General features: G+C 53.7%; 11 protein-coding genes across 11 annotated transcripts; 7 read left to right on the top strand and 4 right to left on the bottom strand.

Moving 5' to 3' along the window:
- Positions 1 to 396: 396 nt before the first annotated feature.
- On the top strand, positions 397 to 3987 carry J4E90_006808 (uncharacterized protein; the record flags this gene model as incomplete). The annotated part of the gene is made up of 5 exons (XM_051436352.1): positions 397 to 1540; positions 1593 to 1876; positions 1926 to 2093; positions 2146 to 2975; positions 3024 to 3987. 5 exons carry the CDS (start codon positions 397 to 399, stop codon positions 3985 to 3987), a joined length of 3390 nt encoding a protein of 1129 aa, XP_051290146.1.
- Positions 3988 to 4753: 766 nt separating this feature from the next.
- On the top strand, positions 4754 to 5777 carry J4E90_006809 (uncharacterized protein; the record flags this gene model as incomplete). Its single annotated transcript, XM_051436353.1, has 4 exons — positions 4754 to 4787; positions 4839 to 4944; positions 5000 to 5340; positions 5392 to 5777. The coding sequence occupies 4 exons, from the start codon at positions 4754 to 4756 to the stop codon at positions 5775 to 5777; spliced, it is 867 nt and encodes a 288-aa protein (XP_051290147.1).
- A 1810-nt stretch (positions 5778 to 7587) lies between these two features.
- Positions 7588 to 8844, top strand: J4E90_006810 (uncharacterized protein; the record flags this gene model as incomplete). The annotated part of the gene is made up of 1 exon (XM_051436354.1): positions 7588 to 8844. The coding sequence occupies one exon, from the start codon at positions 7588 to 7590 to the stop codon at positions 8842 to 8844; it is 1257 nt and encodes a 418-aa protein (XP_051290148.1).
- An 831-nt stretch (positions 8845 to 9675) lies between these two features.
- J4E90_006811 (uncharacterized protein) lies at positions 9676 to 11616 on the top strand (the record flags this gene model as incomplete). Its single annotated transcript, XM_051436355.1, has 2 exons — positions 9676 to 10953; positions 11011 to 11616. 2 exons carry the CDS (start codon positions 9676 to 9678, stop codon positions 11614 to 11616), a joined length of 1884 nt encoding a protein of 627 aa, XP_051290149.1.
- Positions 11617 to 14585: 2969 nt separating this feature from the next.
- J4E90_006812 (uncharacterized protein) lies at positions 14586 to 15621 on the top strand (the record flags this gene model as incomplete). The annotated part of the gene is made up of 6 exons (XM_051436356.1): positions 14586 to 14673; positions 14737 to 14801; positions 14847 to 15019; positions 15082 to 15409; positions 15468 to 15534; positions 15590 to 15621. The coding sequence occupies 6 exons, from the start codon at positions 14586 to 14588 to the stop codon at positions 15619 to 15621; spliced, it is 753 nt and encodes a 250-aa protein (XP_051290150.1).
- A 1885-nt stretch (positions 15622 to 17506) lies between these two features.
- J4E90_006813 (uncharacterized protein) lies at positions 17507 to 18115 on the top strand (the record flags this gene model as incomplete). The annotated part of the gene is made up of 2 exons (XM_051436357.1): positions 17507 to 17548; positions 17771 to 18115. 2 exons carry the CDS (start codon positions 17507 to 17509, stop codon positions 18113 to 18115), a joined length of 387 nt encoding a protein of 128 aa, XP_051290151.1.
- Positions 18116 to 19605: 1490 nt separating this feature from the next.
- On the bottom strand, positions 19606 to 19845 carry J4E90_006814 (uncharacterized protein; the record flags this gene model as incomplete). Its single annotated transcript, XM_051436358.1, has 1 exon — positions 19606 to 19845. One exon carries the CDS (start codon positions 19843 to 19845, stop codon positions 19606 to 19608), a length of 240 nt encoding a protein of 79 aa, XP_051290152.1.
- Positions 19846 to 20934: 1089 nt separating this feature from the next.
- Positions 20935 to 21681, top strand: J4E90_006815 (uncharacterized protein; the record flags this gene model as incomplete). Its single annotated transcript, XM_051436359.1, has 1 exon — positions 20935 to 21681. The coding sequence occupies one exon, from the start codon at positions 20935 to 20937 to the stop codon at positions 21679 to 21681; it is 747 nt and encodes a 248-aa protein (XP_051290153.1).
- Positions 21682 to 21883: 202 nt separating this feature from the next.
- On the bottom strand, positions 21884 to 23191 carry J4E90_006816 (uncharacterized protein; the record flags this gene model as incomplete). The annotated part of the gene is made up of 1 exon (XM_051436360.1): positions 21884 to 23191. One exon carries the CDS (start codon positions 23189 to 23191, stop codon positions 21884 to 21886), a length of 1308 nt encoding a protein of 435 aa, XP_051290154.1.
- Positions 23192 to 23514: 323 nt separating this feature from the next.
- Positions 23515 to 24880, bottom strand: J4E90_006817 (uncharacterized protein; the record flags this gene model as incomplete). Its single annotated transcript, XM_051436361.1, has 2 exons — positions 23515 to 24264; positions 24329 to 24880. The coding sequence occupies 2 exons, from the start codon at positions 24878 to 24880 to the stop codon at positions 23515 to 23517; spliced, it is 1302 nt and encodes a 433-aa protein (XP_051290155.1).
- A 483-nt stretch (positions 24881 to 25363) lies between these two features.
- J4E90_006818 (uncharacterized protein) lies at positions 25364 to 27423 on the bottom strand (the record flags this gene model as incomplete). Its single annotated transcript, XM_051436362.1, has 2 exons — positions 25364 to 27318; positions 27387 to 27423. The coding sequence occupies 2 exons, from the start codon at positions 27421 to 27423 to the stop codon at positions 25364 to 25366; spliced, it is 1992 nt and encodes a 663-aa protein (XP_051290156.1).
- Positions 27424 to 27613: the final 190 nt, after the last annotated feature.

Below are 27613 nucleotides of genomic sequence, written 5' to 3' on the forward strand. Positions count from 1 at the left end.
CCTGTTGTGATAGTCACTAAGGTCGGCAGAGACGACTGGATTGCCGAGCTTGGTAGTGACGGATCGGCCTTAACACGACGCGGTAGGGTGCAGTGAACGGGAGCTGCGACGAACTGCCTAGGTAGCCCACATGTTGCTTGGCACACTAGCTGCATTAGTCGACCCCAGCTCGCACCTTCAAGCAGGCGCATCACGGTATCGCGCCTGTCTCGCAACCAACGCCCCTCCGCCCATCGCCCACCGCTGGCTCCCGAATCGATGAACGCAGTGCACTCGATTTGCCGGGTGAATACGCGCTTGCCGTAGCTTGCACCTGACAGGACCGGCGCCGGCGCGTCATTTCGCGATCGCCCAACCTCACCCTTGCGGGTCTCTGGACACATCCGCACTTTCTACATGGCGCCTGTTCTTGACACACCACTACCACGCGTGAGAAGCACACGACCGCCCCGGCGACACATATCTGACTCAGCGCCAGCCAGCAAGCGGCGCAAGTACGTTCCAGGCGGACCAGGAGGCGGGGGACGATACGTGGATGACGAGGGGCTGGAGACGCCCGTAGGAGGAACTGGACCTGGAGGATACGCGTATACTGGTCCCCGTGGCCGTGTAGGACGCATCAACGCCGAGCGGCAGGGCCTGCCCATATCAGCGCCTTCACCCTCATACACCAGACCCCGACGCGAAAGGCCGCCAGCTGGACCGCGTTCCAGTTCGGCCGCCGCAGTCGCCGCCGCCGTGGCTCAAAACGATGGATACAAGCCGCGCGAGGAGCGGAGCTGGGATGAATTTCATCCGGAACTGGACATCGACGCCGAGTTCCCCGTCTTCAGCGCAGACCAGATAGATGGCATCAGCCCTGCAGACAGCGCCCCGGGGACTCCGCTCAATGGCTCATCGACGGGCCAATATGCCGTCGACAGCGGTCTCTCCGCGGTTCTTGACGGCCTACGGACGCAACAAGCAGAGGATGTCGCGCAAGAGCAGGAGGACGCAAGCTTAGCCGTCAACGGCTCAGGCGCCTTCGTCACACCAAAGCGACGCCCAGGTCGACCGCCTCGCAACCGAGACTCTATGCTAGCTGGGCTCGGATCGCCGCCTCGACCACGAGTCAACCCCCTTCCGACTATGAATCCAAGGGAGAAGCTCAATCTACCCAAGCCATCAGTGCGCCAAGTCGACCCGTTCAAGGAACACGAAGAAAGCGAGGGCGTCAAGGTCAACTATGTCGACAAGACCATGGCGAACATCGGATACCAAGAGAGCGAGATCTTCACAAGGCCATCGGAAAACAGCCTCATTAGGCTACCAGAAGGCTCCATCGAAGAAGATCTGGATCTTACTCTGCAGACAGAGGCCGAAGGTACTGCAGGCGCAGTTGCTGTAGGTCGCGTCGAGTACGACATGGATGAGCAAGACGACCGATGGTTGGAAGCACTCAACGTGCAGCGAAAAGAAGAGGGTGTCGAAGGTATCAAGCCTGCGATATTCGAAGTAACCATCACCCAGATCGAGAAGGAGTGGCACGCGCTGGAAAAGCGTAAGTTTTGTGGTGCTAAAACGAAGCGAACGCAACGACTAACATGTGAAAGGCATACCCAAACCCAACCCGAAGCCACCTCAGACACATCGACCACGCTCGAGCAGTGCAGCTGCTGTCAACGGAGAGCCTGCTGGCCAAGGCGAAGAGCAAGATACAAAGTGCGCCATCTGCGACGACGGCGACTGCGAGAACACAAATGCAATAGTATTCTGCGATGGTTGCGACTTAGCCGTCCACCAGGAGTGTTATGGCGTGCCTTTCATCCCAGAGGGACAATGGCTGTGCAGACGGTGTCAACTAGTCGGGCGCGGCACCCCTGTCAGCGAGCTTCCGGTATGACCTGTCGCTCCCTGCTTCACCAAATGCATGCTGACACTCACAGGGTTGCATATTCTGTCCGAATATAGACGGTGCATTCAAACAGACAACGACAATGAAGTGGGCACATCTGCTGTGCGCCATGTGGATACCAGAGGTATCACTGGGCAATGCGACATTTCAAGAGCCAGTGCAAGACGTTGAGAAAGTACCCAAGACCAGGTGGAAACTAGTAAGTGATCAAGATTCCTCATTGGTCGAGTAGCGCACTAATTGCTTTGCAGTCTTGCTATATCTGCAAACAGAAGATGGGCGCCTGTATACAATGCGGCCACAAGTCCTGTTTCGAAGCTTTCCACGTCACATGTGCACGGAGGGCTAGACTATGCCTGCGCATGAAGTCTTCGCAATCGTCGAACCCGCAGGATACGACTGTGCTCAAGGCCTATTGCGATCGACACACTCCGTCCGACTGGAAGCGTGAGTTTGATGTGGAGAGTGCAATCGCAGATACGAAGGCCTTCTACCGCCACACCATGCGTCACATTCGCTGGCCGGACAGCCAAGCCTACGCGCTTTCTATTGGATCTTCGCACGCGATGCCTTCCATCGAAGGACCGGATGACGACACCCCTGGATCCAACAAGCGAAAACGTGGACAATCTACCAAGTCTTGGAGACTGCCATCTGGAGCTCCGGTTGTGCCCCAGGCTGTCTACCACAACGTTGAAAACACGCTGATCAAGTTTAATGTACGTAAGCGTAAGGAATTTGTGCAAGAAGCCTGCAAGTACTGGACGCTTAAGCGCGAGGCACGACGAGGTGCGGCCCTTCTCAAGCGTCTTCAGCTCCAAATGGAGGCCTTCTCTTCTATGGAGATCACTCGCCGCAACTTTGCAGGCATGGGAGCAGCTGGCAGACCCCGACTCCAACGACGCATTGAGTTTGCAGAACGTCTTGAAGATGACATGGAGCAAATCCGTGTCCTCTGCGAGATGGTCAAACAGCGAGAAGCTGAGAAGCTCAAGGACGTCTTGATACTGCAGCAGATCGTCGATTGCATCTACTTCCCGATACCTCAGCTACTGCAGCCTATCCTGGTCCGAGCACAAACGTAAGTAATTCACCTCTAGATCTTGAATCCCTACTAACTTTGCATTAGACTCGATAGTAGAGGCTACTTCAACGACGGATTCAACAAGCTTCAGACCAAGCTCGATGAGAAATACTACACTTCGGTGCAGACATTCAACGACGATGTGGCCGCGGTCTTGAGTGCTGAGCTTGGATCTGCCGCTGTCCCCAACGTTGGCGATGCTGAAGATCAGCTGAACAGGAGTGCGCACAGCAGTCTGAGCTCTGAGCAGAAGGAATTGAAGAAGGTCGTTAAGCGAATCACCAAAAGCCTACAACCTTACTTTGAGGACGCGATCCGCAAGGAGTCTGAGCTGGCTGGTCGGCCTTACGAAAAACTACCGGACCTGGAGACACTCCTCAACCAGAAGCTGCAACGCAGGCCGAGCGTCCTGTCTCACGACGAGACTGTGCGACAAACGACGGAAAGCGACCCGACAACTGTTGAGGAAGCTCAGGAAATTGCAGTCGATGGGGAAGAAGCTGCTGTGCTCACTCAGAAACCAGAGGAGATGCAGCTTGCGCCCACACCGGACGAGAACGCCGCAGACGCACATCACACACACCATGCACATGACGAGGCGGCAGACGAGGCGGCCATTGCCATTCAACTTGGCCAAGATGCTCTTCGCGTGTCCAGCAACCAGCCCGAGAACGCAGTGGTGGAAGCCCGTGTGGAGACCAATGGCCGACCCGAGCCCCTCACGCCCCCAAGATCCGAGAAGAACTTACTCAACCCTCTGGGCAATGGCGGTGTTCCCTGGTACTTTGAGCACTTCGATGTACATGGCACAACCGTATACGAAGAACGGTACACCGGTCGTGAGGTACTCCGAGACATGAGCGAGGAGCTTAGCGAGCTAGACGACGACGAACTCGACGGCCTGGCCGACTCTGATCCAGTTCGGCCCACAGACACGCCCGAGTCGAATGTCGCCGCAATCAAGAAAGCGGTGGCACGCAAGAGGCAGAAGAGATCGAGGGGATGGTAGATGATTGGGTTCACGTTTCTTTTATCTTCTTCTTTGGCATGTGCTCCCTGAGCCATGTCTTGTATTATCATTGGCATTTGCAGCATACCTACCTTGATGGGTAGATGAGGTGCTACTGGCGCAAGGCGTTCACATTCGGAGTTGGAACATGATACCGCACTTCGATGGATTGTTTCGGCAGAGCATTCTGGCAGGAGTAATTGGAGGAAGGCTGGTCGACTCTGCATGGCGTCTAGCGGGGTTCGGTCAACGAAGCGCCCATTGCGATTGGATTGATTATGAATATACTTGGTGGTAATGCGCATCATCGATTCTCACTTGACCCAATGTTTCACTCCGTTCGTGAAGGTCCTCTGCGGGCGGGGAGAGCAGAGCCTCACTCGTAAAGAAACGGCGGTGCACTAGTAATATTGACGCACGTTGACGTTGACGGCTTAGACAGGGCGACCAGGGCGCTGCTCTTGCCCCTAGCAGTTGCCTCACTCGAGCCTGCGCAGCTGCCGTCAGGACAGTCCTTACAGTCCTTTGACAGAACGAACATCGCATTTAGCTACAAATAGCATCTGGCCTCCGCTCACCATCACCTTTTCCACTTTTACTCCACTCACTTGCAGCGCAGCTGTCCTTAGCGCGACGCTTACTAAGTAGGGACGCGGCTACCGTCGATCAGCCCTGCCAAAAAACTGCCCAAACTCGCAGCTTCAGCAAACACCTCTCCTCAACCAACCAACTACCAACTCCCCCGACCCACCACAACATCATCACCATGGAGTACGAAAACGAACAGCGCGGCTACGATGGTTTGTCTCCCGCCCTGTGTGATGCCAGCGCCCTTACTGACTGGTTTGCAGACGAGCCTCGCAGCTATGAACGCGACCGCAGCAGGTCTCCGCGTGGTGACCGTCGCGACGATGGTGCGCGCGCCCGCAGCGCCTCACCTGGCGGTCGCGACAGCCGGTACGTATCTGCTTGCTTGCTCATCTAGATGGAACTGTCGCTAACGAATGCCCAGTGGCCCGCCGCCAGAGCGCAGGGACGATGACGATGAGAGCCGCAACTCAGGCTCCAACCTCTTCGTCACCGGCATCCATCCTACTCTCAGCGAGGAGGAGGTCACTCGTCTCTTCGAGAAGTATGGCGAGGTAGAGCAGTGTAACATCATGCGCGATCCTCACACTAAGGAGTCTCGCGGCTTTGGCTTCGTCAAGATGGTCACCTCCGAGCAGGCTGACGCAGCAAAGGAGGGTCTACAAGGAGAGGTTCACCAGGGCCGGACACTCAGCATTGAGAAGGCTCGCCGTGCGCGTCCTCGTACTCCCACCCCGGGCAAGTACTACGGACCGCCCAAGCGTGGTAAGTCTGCTCGCTGTCTGCAGCGTACATGCCGTGCTAATTACATTGCAGAGTTCGGTGGACGTGGCGGCCGGGGCGGCGGCCCTCGCTACAACGATCGCTACACTGATGACCGCCGCGGCGGTTACGGCCGACGCGACGACTACGGTTCCCGCAGCTCAAGATACGACGATCGCGGCTACGGTGGCGGCCGTCGCGACGACTACGGTCCTCGTGGCGTCGACCGCTATGCTTCTGACCGCAGCTACGGTGGCAGGGACGGCGGCCGCGATGGAGGACGCGATGGCGGACGCGATGACCGCCGGGGTGGTGGAGGTGGCTATTACGACAGGCCCCCGCCCCCAGCTGCTGGCGCCTACGACGCCCCTCCTCCGCGCGAGGCGTACGGCGGTGGAGGACGCTCGTACGAGGGTGATTACGATCGCTCATACCGCTAGCTCTCAGCTGACACAGGCAGAACCCAAGCGGTACTAAGTTAGGGTTCGTATGGCTTCCTCGGTTTGTCGCCTCTCTCAGCACTTCATTCCTGTAATCCCATGGCTACTTCACTGGGTTCAGTTTAATACGGCTTTCACACGCACACAAAGGAAATGTGGTCGACAAAAGTTCTTCGATAAGGTTCGCAGCAAGGTGGGATCATACCATGATCTGGCGTCTTGCAGCTCGACATCGTCTTAGCCCTTCGTCGGCTCGGTATTTCCTTGGAGAAACGGTTCAGCACTTCGGTAAATGCTTTCGGGGCAACGTCTATAGCCCTTGGGAGCACCAGTCATCTTGATCGACACCAAATTGTACTTCTATCTACTGCCTCACGATGCAACCTGGACGTCCAGTAACCCGTCCACACCACCTTCCGCATGACCAGCACTGTCTAAATACTCTTCCTATCATCCACCATGACCGCATCCATGTCAACGCAGCCCCGACCCAGTAACATTAATGGGCTTGCCCGGCTCGACCCCCGACCATCACAGCATCTCGCAATGTAAACTCGCTCCGATACGTAACGGATGCTTGAGATGTATCCACACAGCATTCCAGTTGCGTGTCGGTGTCGCGCAACTCAAACAGCATAGTTGGGCAGCTTGCCTGAGGTCCAAAGTCGACGCCAGAGCCCGTGATGATAGCTTGCAGACGCGTCGCGATTGCTCCATGCAAACGAGGCGGTGTGTGCAAGTCTATGCTCCGGGGGTAAGGTACATTCGAAGGTGCGTGCCCTCCAATCTCGTTTGTGTTACTTCCTTTTTCGTCAATCGTGCTTTCCTCACCATGCCACTCACAAGCTGAGTCGGAGTCATGCAAACGTCGACTGCAAAACAAGGTAAACTGGTGAACGCGACACTTACTTGATCTTGGCGACAGTAGGGCGGAATGTTGGCATCGTCACCAACTTGTAGATGTGTGTGCTGCAATGAGCACACGGTGCAAGGCGTTGCGCAACGGCTACGCCGCAACATCACACTTCATGCTCCCGCGACCAAAGAGATTCAGTCATCTCTGTCGCACACATGTTGTTACCATTAGAGGACTCTGAGGCGTCTACAGTCGCTTGATTAATCAAATAGCCAACGTCAAACCTAATGCGCGGCTAATTCTACCCAGCCCCTGCAATATTTGCAGTTTCCGTAGAGCCATGTAGAATGCCAATCATGCCAAGTTCACCTTTGACCACCTGGGCATGCAGATGCCAAAGTGAGATACACTTCGACGCTTGTGCCTGGCTAAAGAATTAAGCTGTTCTTGGAGATCCACGGCAGCCGTGGAGCCGCGGGGTGCCCCGACTGAAAGGCCGATGCAGGGTTGGATGCAGCCTGCAGCAGGTAGCGGGCCGTCTCTGGCTTCTAGCACGACCGAACCTCAGCCCAAAGTCATCCGTCGCCATCGCTGCGGCGTCCGTAGCGGGCCACAGGTGCAACGCCTGTGTCTTGTGCATTGTGACTTGGGTGTAGCGTCAAAGTCCATGGTCTTGTATATGTGGTCTTTTCGCGATGCCTCGCCTCTGTACTCATACGCGCTCCGGTGGCCTATGTCATTCATTCGTCGTTCCACGTTCGTCACTGCGGAGCTTTCCTTCGACCAACCCCAGCTGCCGCGCGGCGACTCCACCAGCACCGTGAGCTTGACAAGTCCGATCCCAAGTATGCCCGGCTAACAATGCGACAGTATAAGACCATCCGGACCTCACGCTGACCTTGGCGATCTACGCCTTTCGCCCCCTGCCAGTCGTTCGCTTTCAACTCACGCAGGATGACCCGACGAAACGTCATTCCAGTCCTCGCGCTAATCCTCACACTATTCGTAGTCGCATTCTTCTATTCTGGCATAGACTCCAGCCAGGCATGGCGGGTTCTACCACAACATATCGGTCTAGGAGACCACATTGGCAGTGACGAGCGGCCACCTCTGAGTACCGGTACCGTCGAGCCCTCGAAAGATGCGACCAAAGACCCAGATTATGCGAACTGGAACCCGACCCCCATATTCAAGCCAGGCTCGCCAATGCCTGCAGAACACAACTATACCTCGACACTGGTGATTGCCAAGACGAAGCATGAGAGTGTTGACTGGATCCTAGACAAGATGCCGGAGCAGCAGACAGCCGTCTACGTAGCCGACGACCCCTCCGCACCGCTACATCCACCCAAGAACAAAGGCCACGAGGTCATGATATATCTCTCATGGATAATTGACAACTACGACAGCCTCCCCGACGTCGCTATCTTCATGCACGCGCACCAGTTGTCCTGGCACAACGACGAGATCCTCGGCAACAACGCGCATCTGCTTATAAGCCGACTCAACCGAGCCCGTGTTTGGAGAGAAGGCTTCGTGAACATGAGGTGCAGCTGGCATCCCGGCTGTCCCGATTGGATGCACCCGGCAGCAACCGAGCTGGACCCCCAGAAGCAGGAAGAGGTCCTCCTAGCCAAGTCGTGGAGCGAGCTCTTCCCCCTCGACGAAGTACCCACCGTCCTCGCACAACCTTGCTGCGCACAATTCGCCCTCTCACGAGAACGCATACAAGCAAAGCCCTACGCGCAATACGTCTGGTACAGAGACTGGCTATTCAACACACGTCTGGAAGACCGTCTCAGCGGACGCATCTGGGAGTACGTATGGCAATTCGTCTTCACGGGCCAGAACGTCGTCTGCCCCAAGGAACACATCTGTTTCTGCGACCAATACGGCTCCTGTTTTGGCGGCGAAGAGCAATACGCGAATTTCATTGCCCTCAAGAACGAACTCGGGGACCGGGAAAGGGATCTTAGGGAGTGGGAGGAGAAGCGAAAGGCGATAGAAGAAGCAACGCGAGACAACGATCAGACTAAGTTGCAAGATCTGGAAATACCCGAGGTAGGGAAAGACGCTGAGTTTAGGCGAGAGATCGATCGGCTGAGACCCATTGTCGATCGCTTGAAACATGATGCTGAAGTGAGGGGACAGGATCCGAGGATGAGGGCTGAGGAGTTGGGGAGAGAGTGGCATGAGGGAGACGGTTTTTAGATATTCTTCTTGATACCCTGGGTTTCTAGCCGGCGTATCGTGTCGTGCTGTATGGCGTTGATTTTCTATGGTCTTAGAAGGGCGTTTTAACATGCTATCTAGGGGTGGGATACTGTTGTAAGAAGGTGAAGAATACACTATATGCTACGTTCACATCACGCTTAAATTCTTTAATGTTACCATTCCGTCACGCAAAGAAATTAGGTTACCTCTCTCCTTTCATGTTCAAGTGCGCGTGTTGCGGAGGCTGGCTTATCTAATCGCCTCAACCCAAGTCACATGCGCGCGCGTCATCGTGCAAACAAAGCAAACTCATCCCCATCCCGAGTTGATTTGGCCCGCTGGCCGGCCCGCTTGTCGTTCTCACACGACAGCAATCAGGTGTGTCTGCTGATCTGATTCCTACCATCTCGCGTCGAACCAAACCACGATCCTAATCTCCGCACCTCGATGCCAGCTTACGTCGCCGAGACGGATCAAACTGCACTCCACCCTCTCCTCTTGTCGGGTCAAAATATGCTTTGCCCTCTCCATCGAATCGCAAATGCTGCCCTCTTGCGCCCAAACCAAAACATGTCGCTGCTTCGGTGTCAAACCAAACCTCGTGGGCGCTTGCATACAAAAGAGATTCGGTGTCGCGCTCGCCCTGTAGACGTATCGAGTCGTTTTCCACTCGCAGTCCAAGTTGCATGAACTCAGTTGCTGTCTCCATCTCAACATTTGACCCAAAAACTTACCATCTGTGCATTGACAGCTCATACGACCGATCCCTCCCAGCCCTGTTTGGCTCCTACCGTCTGGCCCGTCTGATCTCGGGGGATACGAACCACGATGCGGGCAAACGTCGACGCGCCATACTACCAGATGCGCCCCGGCCAGTTCGTCACCACGCCCAACAGTACAAACGGTGCACCGCCCCCATTCGTGTCCGACGACGATGAATATGACTTGTCTGCTCCCGCTCCCCTCGCATCGCCGCCCCAACACCATCTCAACCCACACCTGTACGCCGAACACACTGCCCGTCAGACGTCAGACGATCACACACTGGAGGAGAACCATAACCTCGTTGAGTTGCTGGAGGCTGCGACAGCTGCAGGTCAGGTGACACATGCTATGGATACTGGAGATACAGGAACGGTGACTCTCCCACTACAGGATAGAGGCAAGAGAAGAAGACGTACTAGCTCCCCGGCCGAAGACGCATCGCATCATGCGGATAGGCCTGCCAACTCTAAGCGATGTAGAATTGGCGGATCTACCGATCCTCGGCTTCAGGACCATGGCCATAATATGCATGGTGACTCTGTCGACGACCGTGTGCCGCCTTCCAGTGAGTCTCTATTGAACGATGCCCGTGCCGCAGGCGTACACTCTGCCGCCGCTCTCTTCCGCCGCTCCTCCGAAAGAACGTCTCGCAAGTACACACGACCGCCAATGTCCAAGCTGTTCATGTCCCTCCAGCTAAGCCCAGAGAACTTCCTTCAACTACAAGCTTTAGCAAAAGGCTACATGCTCGACACATCACATCCTGAGCGGCAGAGCTGCGTTGGAAACCGTGGTAAAGGTGATACCGACATGGTCAAGTTGCGGCTCTTCAACTGCGTCCGGGACTTCTTGAACGAAGGCGTTGGCGAGCAGTTCTTTGGCGAAGATGTGGAGAAGCCGGGCGAGAAGGACGCGATTGAAGCTGCACGCGCACTAGGAGAAGACAAAACTCCTGATGCTGGGGAAAGACTGACATGGCCAAAGGACGGGAACAAGATTATTAGCCTCGTTACTCCGTTGATGCGACGAATGGTCACGAACGAGCGGCAGCGACAGTATGCGATCGAGACTAGGAAGGGTGGCGCGAAGAAGAAAGACAAAGAAGGTAATACCGAAGCTGTGCTCCAGCAAGGCGATGACGATGCAGGGCGTGGAGTCGAGCAGCATCCACAGCCGGTCTTCGATCACAGTTTGGAACAACATCCCACGCCGTCACAGCAGACAGCTCCATCGATACGACTCACAACCGTGACGCCGCAGCTTTCCTCCCGAGGCAAGGATGAAAAGTCGGATTCCAGAGAAGCGGTAGAGTCCAACGCAACCACACAGCCGAGTTTGAAGGTAGGGTCGATTCCTTCATGCTCTTAGTATGATTGACGCTGCTAACCCATCAAACAGTTACCCACGGCCAGCCCTACCGAACCCAATCTCTCGCACATCAACATCTTCCTCGTTCTTGCCTCATCGAGCGGCAGACCTGGCATCAAGCTCGACGAGAAGCGCATCACAGCCGAACCACAAACACACCTGGCATGGTATGACTACAACGACTTCATGAGAGACGTCATCCTCCTCCTCAAAGCCGCCAAGGACAGATACCCCGAACTCAGCGTTAGTGTCGGATTTCGAGACGTTGAACCCGGCATAGACAATCTTCGTGGGCTCGCTGCTGCCGCAAACGCACTGCAGACAGAGCATGCTTTCCACGGAACATCGTCTCCATTCAACGGTCTCCCTCAATCATCCGAAGATGATAACGCTTCTATCCTTCCCACACCCACTTCGGCAGTGAGCACTCACCCCGTCTTCCCTGTCGACAGTCATGCGGAAACCAAGTCTCTTCCCCGTTACGCTATCAAGTCTGTTGGTCCGCAGGGATGGCGTGATATTCGCAATGCGGATGATTGGTATAGTGTGCTGAGGGAAAAGGCGTTTGCTGTTTGGGCTGATGGCGTGTGTAATGTGCTTGTCGAGCTTGTGGACTTTGCTGGGGTGGTGGGGTAGATTGGGATGTGGAACTGGGTGTTGTGGAGTATGTATTCTATAGGGATATGTGTTACCTGTTTCTATTGCTATGGAATACCATACATGATTTGACAACCACCTTCTTCCTAGCACTTCACTCAGTAGCTGCGGGCATCACGTACTTGGGCCTAGGCCCTCGATCATGGCTCCTCTTCCCACCCTTCTTACCCGGCTCAAGCACATCCTCCACCCACTCCTCCCGAACAACAGGACACTTCGGACACCATCTATGACCACATTGTCCAACCGCACGTCTAGCTTCACACTGGTAGGCCCGATCAGGATTGTGTGCCGTTCGCTTGATCACCATGCCATTGTTGCATTGACAGCATTCGTAGCTCACACTAAAGCACTTCTGGACATGCATAGGGGCAGTCTTCTTGTATGGACGTACAACATCTGGTTTGACAGCGGGCTTCTTGGCCTTTCCCCACTTGCGGCGCGGGTCTGCGGCGCTGTAGCCTTTTCGGAGGGGGTAGCTGTTATCAGCTTGTTCGGAATGGATGTGACGGCGATGATTGAAGTGGTTGAGGTTGGATGGAAGTATGCCTCCGCGAACTCCGTTACGGGGAGACTGAGTGGGGTGAAGGCCTTGCTTGGGTGCGGTGGGGTGTGGAAGAGGATCTTCGTTTCTTCCAGGCTTGCCGGATGGCTCCTGTATAAGATGCTCGTGCTCATACACAGGCTTCAGCTTGCTACGTAGCTTACGCGTGCTGGCATTGGTAGATGCTTTTGGCTTCTCTCGATGGGAAGATTGTTGCTTGGACAGAGCCATCACAATTGAAGCAAATGGGTTATGATGGTGGAAAGTCTTGGTGAGCGCGCCGACGGGCTTTTCTTATAGACGGTGAGTGACGGGAGATGATATGGGCCTGATGATGATAGTCAGAAGAACGAGATATATATGAGCGTGATGGAGATCTTGTGATAAAGATGAAAGCATGACTTTGTTTGTTTGAGCTTATGAGACAGTTTAGGTGGTGTCTGGTGGTTGTGACGGTGTTCTATGATCTTCGCATGCTTGAAGCAGCGGTCTTTGGGTTGCATGGAAGGAAGTGGTAGTAGCGACAAGTTGAGTACTGTCTTCTGGAAACAAGACATATGAATCATAGTCGAGTCTCGTCTGTGTCGAAAAGCGTATTCTCTTGACTGCTGCGTATATGGCATATCGCGTTGCATCGCTCCACGCTCGCTCTCCAGAAGGTCTACCGGTGTCTGCCAGCCGGATCAGCTTGTGTGCAGGTTAGTCAAAGGGCACTTTTGCCAGCCCTCAGTTGTCTGACTACCGGGAGAAACCGCAAGAGTGATGACAGACCCTAATACCTCACTTCCACGCACGTCCATTCCATCTCATGTCCCCCCGTGCCCAAAACTGCGATAAGGTGTGTATCCCATACCAGGCGACGTGCGCTGTCCGTGATAGGCAGGCGGGTGCGCCAAGCCATGGATTGTAGCGAACGTCGTTCGCCCAATTTTACCCCTCCTTGTCAGGCACACAATAAGCTTTCGGAAGATGGTAGCGCGCGCACCTGCACCCTTTTCAACGTCTGTGGTTACGTCAAGCGTGCCCCGGTGTTCTGGACTGCGGAGCGCGAGATGTGGGGACATGGCCTGAGGTTTGACGTTGGGCATGGCGGCGTGGTTCTGTTAATGACTCTGGTCTGCGCATGCATCCACCTGAGCTACAATCCGATCTCGAGCGCACCGATACTACCCGCGGTCATAGCACATATGACGTCGGTCCTCCTCCGGTCTACTCCTCCTCTCGTCGCTCTCGACCGCTGGTGTCTTTTCAGAACGTCGGCACTGCACTGTGATCTCGTTCATGTTCGTCAATCCTCGCGGTGAAATCGCCGGGGGGTTAGTACTATACGAGACACCCGTACCATGCCAGCCGGTACCAATCAGTTCCTTACATGGATATTCAACGGCCTCTACAGTGTCGCTGACATGACACCGATCTTGGCAGGGTGCCACGAACCGTAGAAACTGGATGCTCATGATCCCATGGAAGCTCCTACAATGCTCGAGTGATCGGCGGGAGAAGTCTCTATCTGAGGTACCAAGGCTACTCGTTCGGGGGTGACATCTGCCGTATATCACCTCTGCGACTTCAGCTCTTCATGACTTGTCACGCGCGAACCTGCGTAGCAGGGAACTAGAGTGGCCGTTGAAGGCATTTGGAGAGAGCGAGTGTCGGTGCGCGCGGTATTGCTACACATGTCCTCCTCCTCCGTCTATCTAGCCGTACGCTCATTGACGACATTGTGCGCGATTCTCACCTCTCTCTACAATGCGAATGGCGACAATCTCCCTGTCCGTTCCAAACGAGAAGTGCCGTGCCTCTCGGAGGTTTACGCGGAAGACAAGTGCCGAAATCTGGAATTGATTGCAATGGTGTAGCACTGTGGCTAGGTCTTCAACATCAACGCGGGGATTTCTCAAAGTCATAGCCGTTATTGGTCACACGCAGAGGTCTTTAATCAACGGATAAAGCATATCCACACCAGACACCATCGATGCCATGGAGCAGGGTTGACAACAAGATACCAAGACTCGAAGCTATTAACAATCCTTCAGCTTAAGATCGTGGGCGGTCCTTCGCGCACCTTTCAGCAAGAACACACCTACAAGAACCATACAAGGATACACGAAAATGAAGTGGTACCAGATTGCCGCTCTCGCAGTGCCTGCTCAGGCCGCACTACGCTTCGGATGCTCAACCTTGAGCATCCAACGGCTTGACCCGCTCGTTGAGCCAGGCAAACTTCCTTCAGCTCATGTTCATCAAATTGTTGGTGGCAATGCTTTCAATGCCACTATGCAGGAAGACCCATCTACCTTGGCTACCTGCACAACGTGCACGTTCTCAGAGGACTTCAGGTTTGGTAGCCTGTTCACGTCTTCCAACTGAAGCTGATAGATATAGCAATTACTGGACCGCCGCGATGTTCTTCAAACACACCAACGGCTCGTATAAGCGAGTGCCTATCATGCAGAACAGCGCTTTGCCGAACGGTATCAACGGTGGCATGAGTGAGTTCTAACCTACTAGACGCAAGTGAGACACACACTGACTGGGTATCTACCTCTTCGCAGCCATCTACTACACACAGCAAGACTTCAATGGGAATGGTAACCAGAAGATTACTGCTTTTCCCAAGGTCAGTCATACTGCGGCACATGTAACACACTACTAACCCACTCAGGGCTTCCGAATGACTGTAGGTTCGCCTACAACCAACACGGTAGAAGACGCGAAGAAACACCCAGGTCTTCGCTTCGTGTGTCTGCAAGACAAGAACACCCGCTTCCCCGAGAGCCCAGACTTCCCACCCAAGGCCTGCAAAGGTGGCATCATGACTGTGCACCACTTCCCCTCGTAAGTGTCTGCCTCGTGAACAATTCAAGTGAGAGGGTACTGACATAAACATCAACATCCAGTTGCTGGGACGGCAAGAACGTCGACTCGCCCAACCACCAAGATCATATGTACAACACAGCCAAGGAGGCATTCGCGGTTGCCGGCACATGTCCGTCTTCGCACCCAGTGCGCATGCCACAGGTTGCCTATGAGACACTCTGGGATACTACTCAGTTCAGCAGCATGTGGCCCAAGGATGGCTCCAATCCCTTCTTCCTCTCTTACAACGACAACAAGGGCTATGGTACCCATGCGGACTACCTCTTTGGCTGGAAAGACGACAGTCTACAGAAGGCGATGGACAACAACTGCATGTTCCAAGCTTGCGAGAATGGAAGACCTTTGAAGGTATGTGATGCAGTGTGGGTTCATGAAGCATGTTGTGGCTGCTAACGAGGAGTTGTAGAGTCAGAATGTTCAGGCCATGAACCAATGCCAAGTTAAGAGCGCTATCAAGGAGAATATCGATGGCTGTACGTTGTTCTTCCAATCGTGCTGTGATGTTCTCATACTAACAATCACTTTTAGGGCTTGACCGTATGCCCGGTATGGCGATGTAGATGAGCGGTAAGGAGAAGCACGAGTCAAGGCTCGTACTTTCGGCGATACCAAATTGTGATCTACTTCATCTGCGGACTTCGTATCTACACAAATTCAGTCGTTTCTGAGTCGCGTTTTTCCGTCACTTTTGCCATATCCTCGGAGATGTTTTGTCTCTAGAGACGGTGTTGATGAAGACTGTCCCGCGTCGCAGTCTAGACTCTTCGGCAAGCGAACCCGCAAGCCATCATGTATGCTTTTTCTCCCATCCAGACTCTCAAACGCCACATTTCAGCCCATCCAGACATACATACCATGCAGTGCTCGCCTCCTCCATCGTGAACCTCAGATATAGACACAGCTTACGCACTAGATCATGCGCGCGACACCGTGCAGCTCGATGCATAGCTCAGCGGTTTCACCACCAGGATGGTGCTCCGATGCAGCCCGACCTTTGCGCTGGCTCCACCGCGATGCCATGTGCCAGGAACCCGCAATTGTCAGACAGCGGCGGGCCGTGCGTCCACGGAAACCACGTTGCGGCCACGTGGTGAGCATGCATTTTCATGCAGGCGCTCGGACGTTGGATGAAAGGTTCTGTCGTGCTGCCGCTTTGGGGAGCATGTGGGGTTGGGCAGGCGATTGCGCATGTGAGGATGTGGTTGGAAGGCGTATGGGTTGGTGGGCAATGGGGGACGGGGTTGAAGCTTGGGGGTTGCTTTGGCTACTGGTGGGTGGGCAAACCTTATCGGCGACGCATCTGCAAGATCAGTGTGACGTGCATTTCCTCACATGCGCTCGCCAAATGTCAAATGCGGTGGTCGAGATTAACTGGAATGGAAAGGGGGCGGCACTCTGTGCCTTGACGTTTAGCTGCTCATTGCCAGACTGCAGCGCCCTCCGATGCCCAAACGCCTGGGCGAGCTGATGAACTAGTGCGAGGGATCAGCTGCAGTCACTTCAAAGAAGCCGACGCTACATTGATTAACCTAAGGACTTCGGGCTGACGGATGACGGGGCATGCGATACTGTCGATATTCACTGCTCCCGTTTCGCGAGGAATGGATGTCTCATAGATAATGCAAGGAGTTCTTCAGTCAGGGAACAAGTGCATGGCTCATGGCAGGACCAAACCAGGAGCGGCAATGCGCGGGCACCGGTGGAGACGAAGCTAAACCTAAGCAACACGGGGCCCTGTAGCGGCCAACGTGGGTTCTGGGTTCCCGCAGAAAAACGTGGCATAGGCGATGCAAGCGTGGGCGGTGGCCAAGGGGATTGGTCGGGTGTCGCGGTCGGCGTGAATGGCTTGAGTGGAGGCTGACTGCATGCAACTCACTCAGCACTTTATCGAAATGCAAGTATCCCTAGATGCAGTATCCTTACGTGCGGCCGTTTCAGAGCCGTCTGGTGGTTGTCATGATGCCGGTGGTGGGAGTGGTAGAGGGGTCGCTCTTTCCTTGCTTACAGCCGCCGCTGCCTACATAATCGCGTCGTGTTCGTCGGCGAGACTCCTGCTACGCGTCTTGACCACGCACATGCCGCTGCTTGTCTGCAAGGCTGACGTCTTAGAATCCTACCAAACATCACCGCCGCCCGTTGCGACTCGCTAACCGTGGTGCCCCTGCGCGTGCATCTTGCTACTCACGACGCCCCTTGCCGATCTGGGCCCTTTGAAACGCGCAGGAGTAAGGCAGGCTGAGCACAGGACTTCTACCGACTACAACACCCATCTCCTCGCTTTTCTCTACAGACCCAGCACGGACAACGGCCGCTGACTGCTCTGTTTGCGTGCGCCCTCTCTTATACCCTTCAATCGCCGTCGTACGATTGCAGTTCCGACGACCTAGCAAGCAGCACGCTATCCCCGCCCACCTACTAACCACCGGACTCGCCGTGGCGCGCATCATGACAAACTCTCTTGAGTCCTCGCGGCCCATGCTTGCCAACGTAAGTCATTCTCCCGTATCCACTGCCCGTTTCAGACGTCCCCTGCGTGTGGTCGATGCTCGCCGAGGAGCACCTGCACTGCGTGCTTGACATTCACTCCTTTGCGCCTTCCCTTCCCTTCACACTCACCACGCAAACACCTGCCTTTGCGCTCCAACACGCCCGCACCAACACAAACACGCACACCCCTCGGCGACCATGTCGGAACAAGCACAGTCACAGTCTAACGAGAAGAAGTCGGCCGCCAACCGCGCATCCACCCGCATGTCCACCTACAGCGCCACACCCACCCTCACACCCTCCATCGCGCCCTCGCACCTGTCGCAAGCCTCGTCAACAGCCGGCGACCCCAAGTCACACGACATCAAGACATGGAACGCAGGTTTTGACCGCCTCGAAGACAAGCGCCTAGTCCAACAACGGTACGCCCTCAACGAGCGCAAGACAGACGACATGAGCAAGCTGGCGCTGGGAGCAAAGCTGGACCGCGCACTCGCACGTCGCATGTCAGGTCAAGACGCCGTCTTCCGGCCAAAGGGCGCAGAGAAGAAGGAGATTCAGACATAAGCTATGAGGATTGTCGCGAACACCACTTTTCATCTTTTTCGTTCAGGGAAGCCGCGATTCGACAGCTGCTCGCAGCCACAGCCGGCCATGCACACGGTCACATTCCTTATGGGGCACGGATTTTGGGGGTTTAGCATGCGAGATATCTGTTCTCGCGCGGGAGGGAGCACACGCAGGTACAATCGAGGGGCCAGGCGGCGTGTTGTTAGGCCTGGGCGACAGCCGGATCCGCAGCAGGACACAAGGGCTGCGAGTGCTGCTAAGGAGGACCATTCATCACTCTCCGAGACATGACGGCTTCGGATTGAGAGCTTTCTTCGACACTACTATACCAAGGCGTTACATTTCCTACTATTAATTCCATTTCCCGTTCCAATGCTGCATGTTATACTCTTCACGGGCTTTGTACGTCTCCTAGCGCCTGCCTCCTTTCTCATTTATCTACTGAAATGCGAATGACTACGAAACTCACCTCCTGTCATTATCTTTGCACGTGAAAATCGCCTTTCCAGTCTGAATCGCAAAACGCGCGTCTCGCAATCAATCCCACGCCAACCCGTCCCGCACCACACATCATCATCATCATCATCATCATCATGCCAGCCTGCCGCGAATTAATCACCTGCACGCGGCACGTCAAACGTCAGTTGTCAACCCACGCGGCTCGGCACACGCTGCATGCGTGTTGATCCCTTTTGCACGGCTTTGTTTGTTTGGTGCGTGCTGATCACCATAACCTGCATTACTGTTTCCGCGCCTTGCTGGCGTCATTGTGGAGAAGGAGGATGGGTAAGGGGTTTTGCTGGTCCGCTGGTTTGCTGGGCGGAGGGACCCCTCCCCCCCCCTAAGATCGGCGCTCGGAAGGGCTGTTTTTGGGTTGGTGGACAGGGTGGGTTTAGGACGGATTGGATGGACCCCGAGTGGCGGAGTTGGGTCCGCGTTTGACAGACTTGACAGGAGGGAGGGAGGGTAAGCCGTTGGTGCTATTGGAAGGGGAGAGTTATCGATGGGATGGAGTAGTTTATTGTGTGCGAAGTTTTTTTTTCTGCGTTGTTATATGGGCTAAGGAAGGTTTTCGCGGAGGGAACGGAGGTGGTATTTCAATAGATCATTCGCTTTCGTGAACTTTGTGTTCGCTCCATGTACTATTGGCTGCGTCTGCGTGTTTATTCTCAGATACGCATAGGACTTTCGCATGATGGTGCCTCATCCTAGAGTATTGGGCATATCTAGTCACGTTAGGAGCGCGTTGCTCCGTTTGCCATTCGAATGTGATGCCGTCCTCCGCGTAGCGACAACAGGATGGGGTTGGGATTTGGACAGGTGGTGTGTACAGGTACTTCCAACATCGTTCGTATGTTTTTGCTTAGCTTTGTAGCATGTCCCGTCCGTCTAGATATCCCACAACCCATTGCGTTCTCCATTTCCGCTCCTCCTCCCCCTCCCTCAGCAAAACTCTCCCTTCTATCAATTCCTCCAATCCTACCACTCTACCAAAACTTCCCAGTCTTCCTCCGCTCGTTGGCCAACTCCAATTGTTCTCTAATGCCCCTCAACTCTCCCCTGTGCCTTTCGTGCGTCTCCTCCAGTAACCTCGCGTGTTCTTTCTTCAGTTCCACGAACTCTTCTTCTAGCTTTTCATGCCACGGGTAAAGTACGAAGATCTGGAAGCAGAGGGCTGACGAGCCGATGAGGAAGTTTGTGAGTGAGAAGGTGCGGGTTATCAGCATTGTGGTGGGTTTTGTTGTGTTGGGAGCCAGAAAGGTTCGTCTGAAATGAGAAGTTGAGAAAGAGTCGAATGTGGTCTGGCGGTAGAAGTGCGGGTTCCCAATGTGTGTTATTTGAGAAGCAGGCGTTATTCTGTAGTCAGCCTATTTCGCACACCTTGTTCCGAGTGCTTTTCTGTGCTTCGTGCTCGATCTTGGAGTCTCTGCGCGAATAATCTCGGTTCTATACGGTGGAAGTTTGAGTTTTCTCCAACGGTGATTTGCCAGGCTGTATCGCGAGTTACCCGAATGGTAGATAGACTGCAAGGTCACAAAGCTGTGGAGAGTAGTGTTGCGCGATAGAGAAGGAGGGAAGAATGAATAACGAGGAATGAACAACAGAATTACGGTAGAGGGAGTAGGACCGTCGCCTCCACATACAAGCAGTATTTCAAGCCCCGAAAGTCGCTCAACATCGGTCACATGCAACGGTCCCTTACACACCTATTGGATCTTGCTCTCAAAAGTGGCATGATGGTTGCTGTTTTGGGCCAAATGGGACTAAAGCCGAAAGAAAATCAGACCACCACGCGAAACGAACGGCATGGCTATGCATCGGCGTACCAGTACATTATCGGCGATCGAGAGATATCCTCTTTGTTTGAACCTGCAGCATAGAAGAGAAGGAAGGAGTTCATGTGTCACAAGAGATCCAGTTCGGTGTTGCGTCGTGGTGATAATGGTCGCGGGAGGCACGCGACACCTGAGCGTGGACTAGCGCCGCGCTAACCCGAATGCCAACGCGCGTTGAAAGTGGGAAGAGCTCTCCACTTCTTTGTTACATTGCAAGCTGAACGACTGCTCTTTCAATTCGAATGCATTCTTTTGATGGAAATATTCAATTACCTTCGGAATGCTAGCAGTCAAACAGCAGACCCTAATGACGTCTTCTTCAGCTATTTCAAGCATACGTCATCATGATACGAGCCCACGGGACCAGCGGTAGTGCGGGTATAGCGCATCTATGTAAGCAGTGATACTGCAGCATCGATGCCTCCTGTTCAAGAAATCTCACATACCAGAGACGCTGCAAAGTGAGAGAAAAAACACAAAATGACGACCCCCAACATCGAGCTGCTCACAGCGGCCACACCCAACGGCCAAAAGATCTCCATTTTCCTCGAAGAACTCGGCATCCCCTACAAGACCACCGCCATCGATCTATCCAAAGACGAGCAGAAGTCCGCCTCCTTTCTCAAAGTCAACCCCAACGGTCGCATACCCGCGATTGTAGACCACAGCCGCGACTCATACCCCGTCTTTGAATCTGGAGCCATCTTTCTGTATCTCGCCGAACACTATGACAAAGACTTCAAGTTCAGCTTCCAGGATAGTGACGAGCGGATGGATATGATACAGTGGCTCTTCTTCCAGAACGCCGGCGTGGGCCCAATGCAAGGACAAGCGAACCATTTCGTGCGCTACGCACCCGAGAAGATTGACTATGGCACAAAGAGATACAAGAACGAGACAAAGCGCCTCTACTCGGTACTAGAAGCGCGACTCCAGGATAGAGACTATCTCGCAGGCAAAGGCCGCGGCAAGTACAGTATTGCGGATATCACGACTTTTACATGGGTTCGGTGGGCACCTTGGGCGGGGATTGAGATGACCAAGTTTCCGAAGCTAAAGAAGTGGTGTGAGGAGATTGAGGAGAGAGATGCGGTCAAGAGAGGGCTTTTGGTGCCGTCGGGCGAAGATCAGATTGAGAAGTTGAGGAGGAATCCTGATGTGCAGGATCCGTTTAAAGCGTGGGTGAGGAAGGGCCAGAAGGAGATCGCGGATACACATGGGAACTAGTAAGCCCATAGCGCAAAACGTTGCTAAATATAGTACCCAGGCAAGTGTACACTGCCTCAGAAGCTATCTAGTTGTCAACAATTGATAGTATGTATTTGGCAACATGCAACACGAGTTCTAGCCACCCCTACTGCCCCTATGGCATAACCCTACGCATGATCCTCAGTATACTCCCATTCGCGTGAACAAGATCGAAAAAACCTTACTCACGGTTGCAGGAAATGTCATGAAGGAAGGCAGGACTGAGTTCCCGAGCTGTTAAGGTTCCGTCCTTCAGAAATCGAAATATAGTGCCATTTGGGAGATTGGGATCTAATGGACATACCGAGGTGTCCTCCTTTATGATCATTTCATAACCACGATCGATGCGTCCAATACCAGTTCGATACGGCTCTGCATCGGTGGGCCGGAAATACTGTATTTCCAATAAGTCATGCTCGCCGAAGCCCTCGGTAACACCCATAAGGTGACCGTAAGGAAAATTTATCTCGAGTGGGGGTTGGCTGGCGAAGAAGGTCGGTGATGCCCAGTGCTTGATTCCTCGGTGCAGCATCTTACGGAAACGGACCAGCTGGAGCCAGCGGGCGATATTTGTTCCTCGAAACCAACAGTTCTCATCAGTGCGTCTGCGTCCGGTTAATAGAGAAGTAAGAACATGGTAGGCAATGAGCCAACGAGTTTTACCCTGCAAATCCTCGACGTGTTGGGGGAAGGCAGACTGGTCGTAGTATATGAGAGCAGCGCGGATACATTGCATGACAATTTCGCCTTGTTGGTGATCTAGTAGCTCCGTAGCCTCTAGATACAACTCTTCGATGTCGGGTTCGTGCGCAAAGAGCGCAGTGATAGCTGCGCGACCTTCATCTGTGAGACGTGTAATCCTGCGAGATGGTGGCTCGCCATTGCCAAAGAACACAGTAACCACAGTGCGACCCACATCCACGATCGACAGTGGTTTCCTATAGCTTTTTGTCTGCTCGATAATCTGAGATGCATTGCGGTGGTGCCATTCGTCCAAGAAACGGGGAAGAGTAGACCAGTAACCGTCTTTCTGCAAGGCGTCCTCAATAGTTGGACCAGAAGGATACAGCAGCTGTGGATCTTCGGTTTTGTCGTCGTTGTATTCAATCTGGATATGAAATGCCACAAGGTTGTCATAGAGTTGGACTGTTTGCTGATAGGTAGTGTTCGGATTATGCGGGGGCTCCACAGGCGGCTGTGTGATCTTCTCGAAGAGCTCGCGACGGCAAAATGGACACAGATTGCTGACTTCCTCTCCGTCTTTCGTTGCAAAGGTTATGAGAAGACAGTCTTTGTGGTGAGGATGTCGAGAGCAGTGAGGGCTTGGCTCGACGACTTCCTGGGCCGGATACTCCCACTCACCACGACATATAGCACATGTTGGCTCGTCCGCTGGAGGTGCGACTGAGCGTAGGTTGGCAATATATTCTTGTTTCGGCGGGAGCCATTCGAGCTCAGCAACTGTTTCGTCGCCGTATTCTGTAGGCATCCTGGTCTGGCGATACGCGATCGAGAAAGTGGTGTGGTGGGTGAAAAGGAAGTGAACAATCACTTAACTGTCCAGAGTAGGAGCTCGTGTGTCAACAATGCGCAATGGCTATGTTGTGAAAGTACAGGAATCGAGATGTAGGAACGTGTTCTGCCGACTACATTAGTGTACAAGATGAGTGGATAAAATCCTGAGGTAATGTGAACTTTCACGACATAGATGTTCAGTTCTTTTCTTGTATGAGATGCTCCATTAATGGAGTCGCCAAAGCATCTAATTTGAACTCACCATGGAAATCCTATGTCTATCGCTTGTGACCGAGTCTATGCCCATATAATATGTCTTCTAACCAGATTCACGTCTTCGAAGGTCGAGTTTGCACGTTCGCCACCCTTCCAACTATCGATACCCAGCGGCGAGACTGCCGCACTTTTCAACGACCTTTTCTCCGCGCAATCTGGATCTTCAATGGGCTCGGGAGGTTCTGTCGGGGGCGCTCGCTCAACCTTTACGAGCATCGAAACCGTATTCAAATCCCCATTCGGTATGAAAACACGGATCTCAGTAACCCATCGATTGTGGCCAAACCGAGTCTTGTGTTGGAGGAGGAAGAACATTACTGCTACAAGGTTCGGCGATCCTAGAGACTGGTAGTTAGTGCATATCCTGTAAATGTTGAGAACTCGAGAGCTTCTGGTGAACATATCAGAGAAAGCTGCAATCGTATACATACCCAGCAGAGCGATGAAGTTCTCATTCCCAGCTCTAAAGGTGTATCCTGGCGCATTCGGCACAGCATTTTGTCCCATGGCTCTACTGATGATCTTACGCGTTTCCGGGTTCGCAACTGCCACCGTGAAGAAGTAGTTGATGTTGGACAGGCTTTCTTTGCAATGCCTATTCCAGAGACCCCAGGCAATATCCGAGCTTCTTTTGAGGGCAGGCATTTCGTCCGGCTTGACGGAGGGTACATTCCATAGCTTTCTCGCCGCGTACGCGGGGCTCTCACGAGTCAGAAAGAAGATGATACCAGCCTTTGGATTTATTCCAATGGTGGAATCCGCGCCGGTAACCTAGAGCAATGTCAGCTGCATTGCGTCAAGTTTTAGCCATATCGATTTCTATGTGCTCACATACCCTGTATCTGCGCCCTTCAACTTTGTAATATTGTTCCCTAGGATCTTCTGGGACTTCACCGTTCTCATCTTTCTCCAAGGTAGGCCCGTCTTGATGTTGGATTGTGTGACAGATGTTGTCCCCTCCATCACGTGAATCTCTATCATCTGCATGTAGCTCTTTGAGCATATCTTGAAGGCCGTGGTTTTCTTTCCCCATGACACAGTTTTCGTCAGAGTCTTCAACTTCCGGGTAGTCAGGTTCCGAGTAGCCCCAAAGTGCTAGTTCGCGTTCGAGGGTTCCATCCCAGGGAGTTTCCATCTGTTGATAGACCTTGGCAGCCTCTGGAAGGTTCAAGCTCGTGGCTAGTATCAACATTCGGCCTTTGCTTAACGCAGCATTCCATAGAACGTCATCGGCGGGTTTTGTCGTGGATGTGTCAGTTAATACGGCGATTTCGATCCTGCCTTCGTCGATAGCAGCGCTGGAGACATTGGAGTAAGACGAGTCGAAGACGTTAGCGGTGGCAGAGGCGAGAAGAACAGCACCGAGCGCCAAAAGCTTCGAGATCATCAGGGTAGAATCTAACCCTGGTGGAGGTATTTGCGAGAGTTAAATCGTTTCCAAAGTGGAGCTCCCTGGGTACATATTTAAGTAGCTGGCGCGTAAAGGCCACACAGGTCCGGGCTTTTTCCGTTGGTAGCAATGAAAGGTCGACCAGTGCGAAAGAGCAGAAGCTTTTTTATTCCCTGTCGGAAATTTGATACACGAACGAAATGAAACGTTGTAGCTACCGAGAGTCACTATATCTCACACCGTGTGGATTTACTTCCTCAACCGGCGTTTTTGATCCGAGTACCCCAAAGATGAATGCTACCTAGATACACGTACATGTGCGAATGGATCACTCTGAGTAGACAAGACGTCGTCGCAGCCTTCGAGATAGTTTTCAAGTAGAAGCGTAGACAAAGATTGTGAAAGAGGCTGCTGGATTGAATGCGAGCAGATGAATGCAACATGGAGGTCATGGCCAGTATCTCCACGACGTAGTTAAGCCTAGTAAATCTCGCCATCGCCTTCCTCGTCATCGTCATCTCCACCTTCATCATCACAATCATCGGATGCCCATGACGAGTACCACTCGTTATCCATATCGCGCACAGTATTGGTACCGCAGTGAACCTCGCCGCCGAAGTTGTGATGTGTGTTCCAGTCGTCGATGTAGATGACATCCATACCCACACTGGCGTACAGCGACTTGAGCTTCTCGGCAAGAACATCCGTTCCGTTCACAACGGGACCCCAGGGGTTAGGAGCAATGTATGTGTCAAAGTCGGTCAAGACAATGCCGTTGATAACACCGGGGAAGAGCGCACCGACCTTCAGCTCATTTGTCGCGTTACCGGAAGAGTTTCCGCTAAATGTCGAGCCACTTGCCGCATTACCGGAAATGATTGCGGAAAGGTCGCCGAAAGGATTTCCGTTGAACATCTCAGGTAGGCGAATAATCTCGTCGTCGGTGACTCCTGTTGCTTCCTTGAGGATCTGTAGATTGCCCTCGATACGCCCGGCGCAGCGCTTCTGCACAGACATGAGGTCCTCATTGGCAAGCAACTCATTGATAGTGATTGGCGGAACGGGAATAGCAGCACAGGAGAAATCGGAGGTGCAGTTGTCGAATGATTGGCTATCGTTCTTGCGCGAAAAGGCGTGCTCTGAGCCGTGTCCGCTGTCCTTTAGCTGCTGGAGCATTTCGACGCCCATCATGGGATCGGTGACCATAACGACCCAACCACGAGGCGAATCGACAGGGATGAACTGGATAAATTCGTCAACGTGGCCGATGACGAGCCAGTCTGTATCGAGAAGAAGGGGATCTTGTGTCTCTTGAGCTTGGAAGAAGGGAAGCATGAAGTGTTTCTGCTCGCCATGGTTGCCAAGAATCAGACGACCGGCGGGCCAACTAGTGCCGTTGAACTCGTAGGGAGGAATGGTCTCGATGTTACCACCGGAGTTGATCTCATCGCGGGCACCACCGAGCTGCTGGACAGCGCCGATACCAGTGTCGCGGTAGTATTCGAAGAGCTGTCTGCCGGCAACGCGCTCGTCCTGGGGAGAACGGATCATGATACGCAGGGTGATGGGTCCGTCGGGACCGGGCATTGAAGCGAAGCCAGGCTCCATGAAGTCCTGCGCCCAGATATCATCGCTTCCGGAGAAAAGGTAGAGTTCCTCTTCGAGGCCTGACTTGTTGACGGCTGTCTGAAGGGCGTCGGTGAAGCGGAGGATCCATGGATTGCCAGTCTCGTTACCTTTGACAGCAATAACCTGCTGCACAGGGTCGAGATGAGTATGGGTGAGGACAGGTGCAGTGCGAAGCATGACATTGTCAGAAGAGACACCGATGGAGCTCTCGACATCGAAACTAATGGTGACGCGGCCGTCCCAGCCATTGGGTCGGCGGGTGTCGCGTCCGTCAACACCGAGGACAAGACCCTCACGCAGAGCGGCTGCGCTGAAAGTGGAATTGCCGTCGACATAGCTCCAGGTGCTGTTTTCTCTCGCCTTGTGGAAGATGCGGACATACTTGCGCTGCACGGGATCTTTGATGTAGATGCGACCATGAGCGTCATCGGGAAGCTCAGGCAGTGGAACTGTGCGGAGCGGAGCGAGATATTGCTCGGAGCGCATGACATTGTCAGAAGCATCGTTGCAAGCATCAATTCGCTCGTTGCTGACCGAAGGACCGTCGAGGAGGGCGTTAGAGCAACGCTTGTTCGTGTCTCCAATGTTGGGGAGAAAGATGGCTCCATAGTCGGCAGTCCACTCGGTCTTGCCGTCGCAGTCCTCGCAGTCTTCCACGTCTGTGATGTCGACCGTGCCGTCCCGATTGGTATCAGCTCGGATATCGGCATTGACCTTGCCGGTTGTAGATGCATTGGTTGGTGTTAGATCGATTGATGCTTCTGATCCACGCGAGACGACTCCGGCAAAGGCGGGACACGCAAGGCCTGATTTGAATTAGCTTTTGTCCATCGAACAACGATTGAGTAATGGGTAAGCTTGGTCTGATACTTACAGAGGCCTGAGAGAGCAAGAAGCGCTTGAGAACGCATCTTGAAGCTTGCTCGAAACGATGGATGTAAACTGTTCCCGACGCTTCACCAGGTGTTTATAGGATGGCCGTTCTGGAGCGAATCTTAGATATAGAACGAGATGATCTTCCACTCAGTTAAACGTTACCTCTATATACAGCTTCCCGATAGCGAAGACGTCACCGGCCGATGCCAATCTTGTTGCCATGAC

The sequence above is a fragment of the Alternaria incomplexa genome, assembly GCF_024043165.1.
Source record: "Alternaria incomplexa strain BMP 0042 chromosome Unknown scaffold_9, whole genome shotgun sequence".
In the NCBI taxonomy this organism is placed as follows: Eukaryota; Fungi; Ascomycota; class Dothideomycetes; order Pleosporales; family Pleosporaceae; genus Alternaria; species Alternaria incomplexa.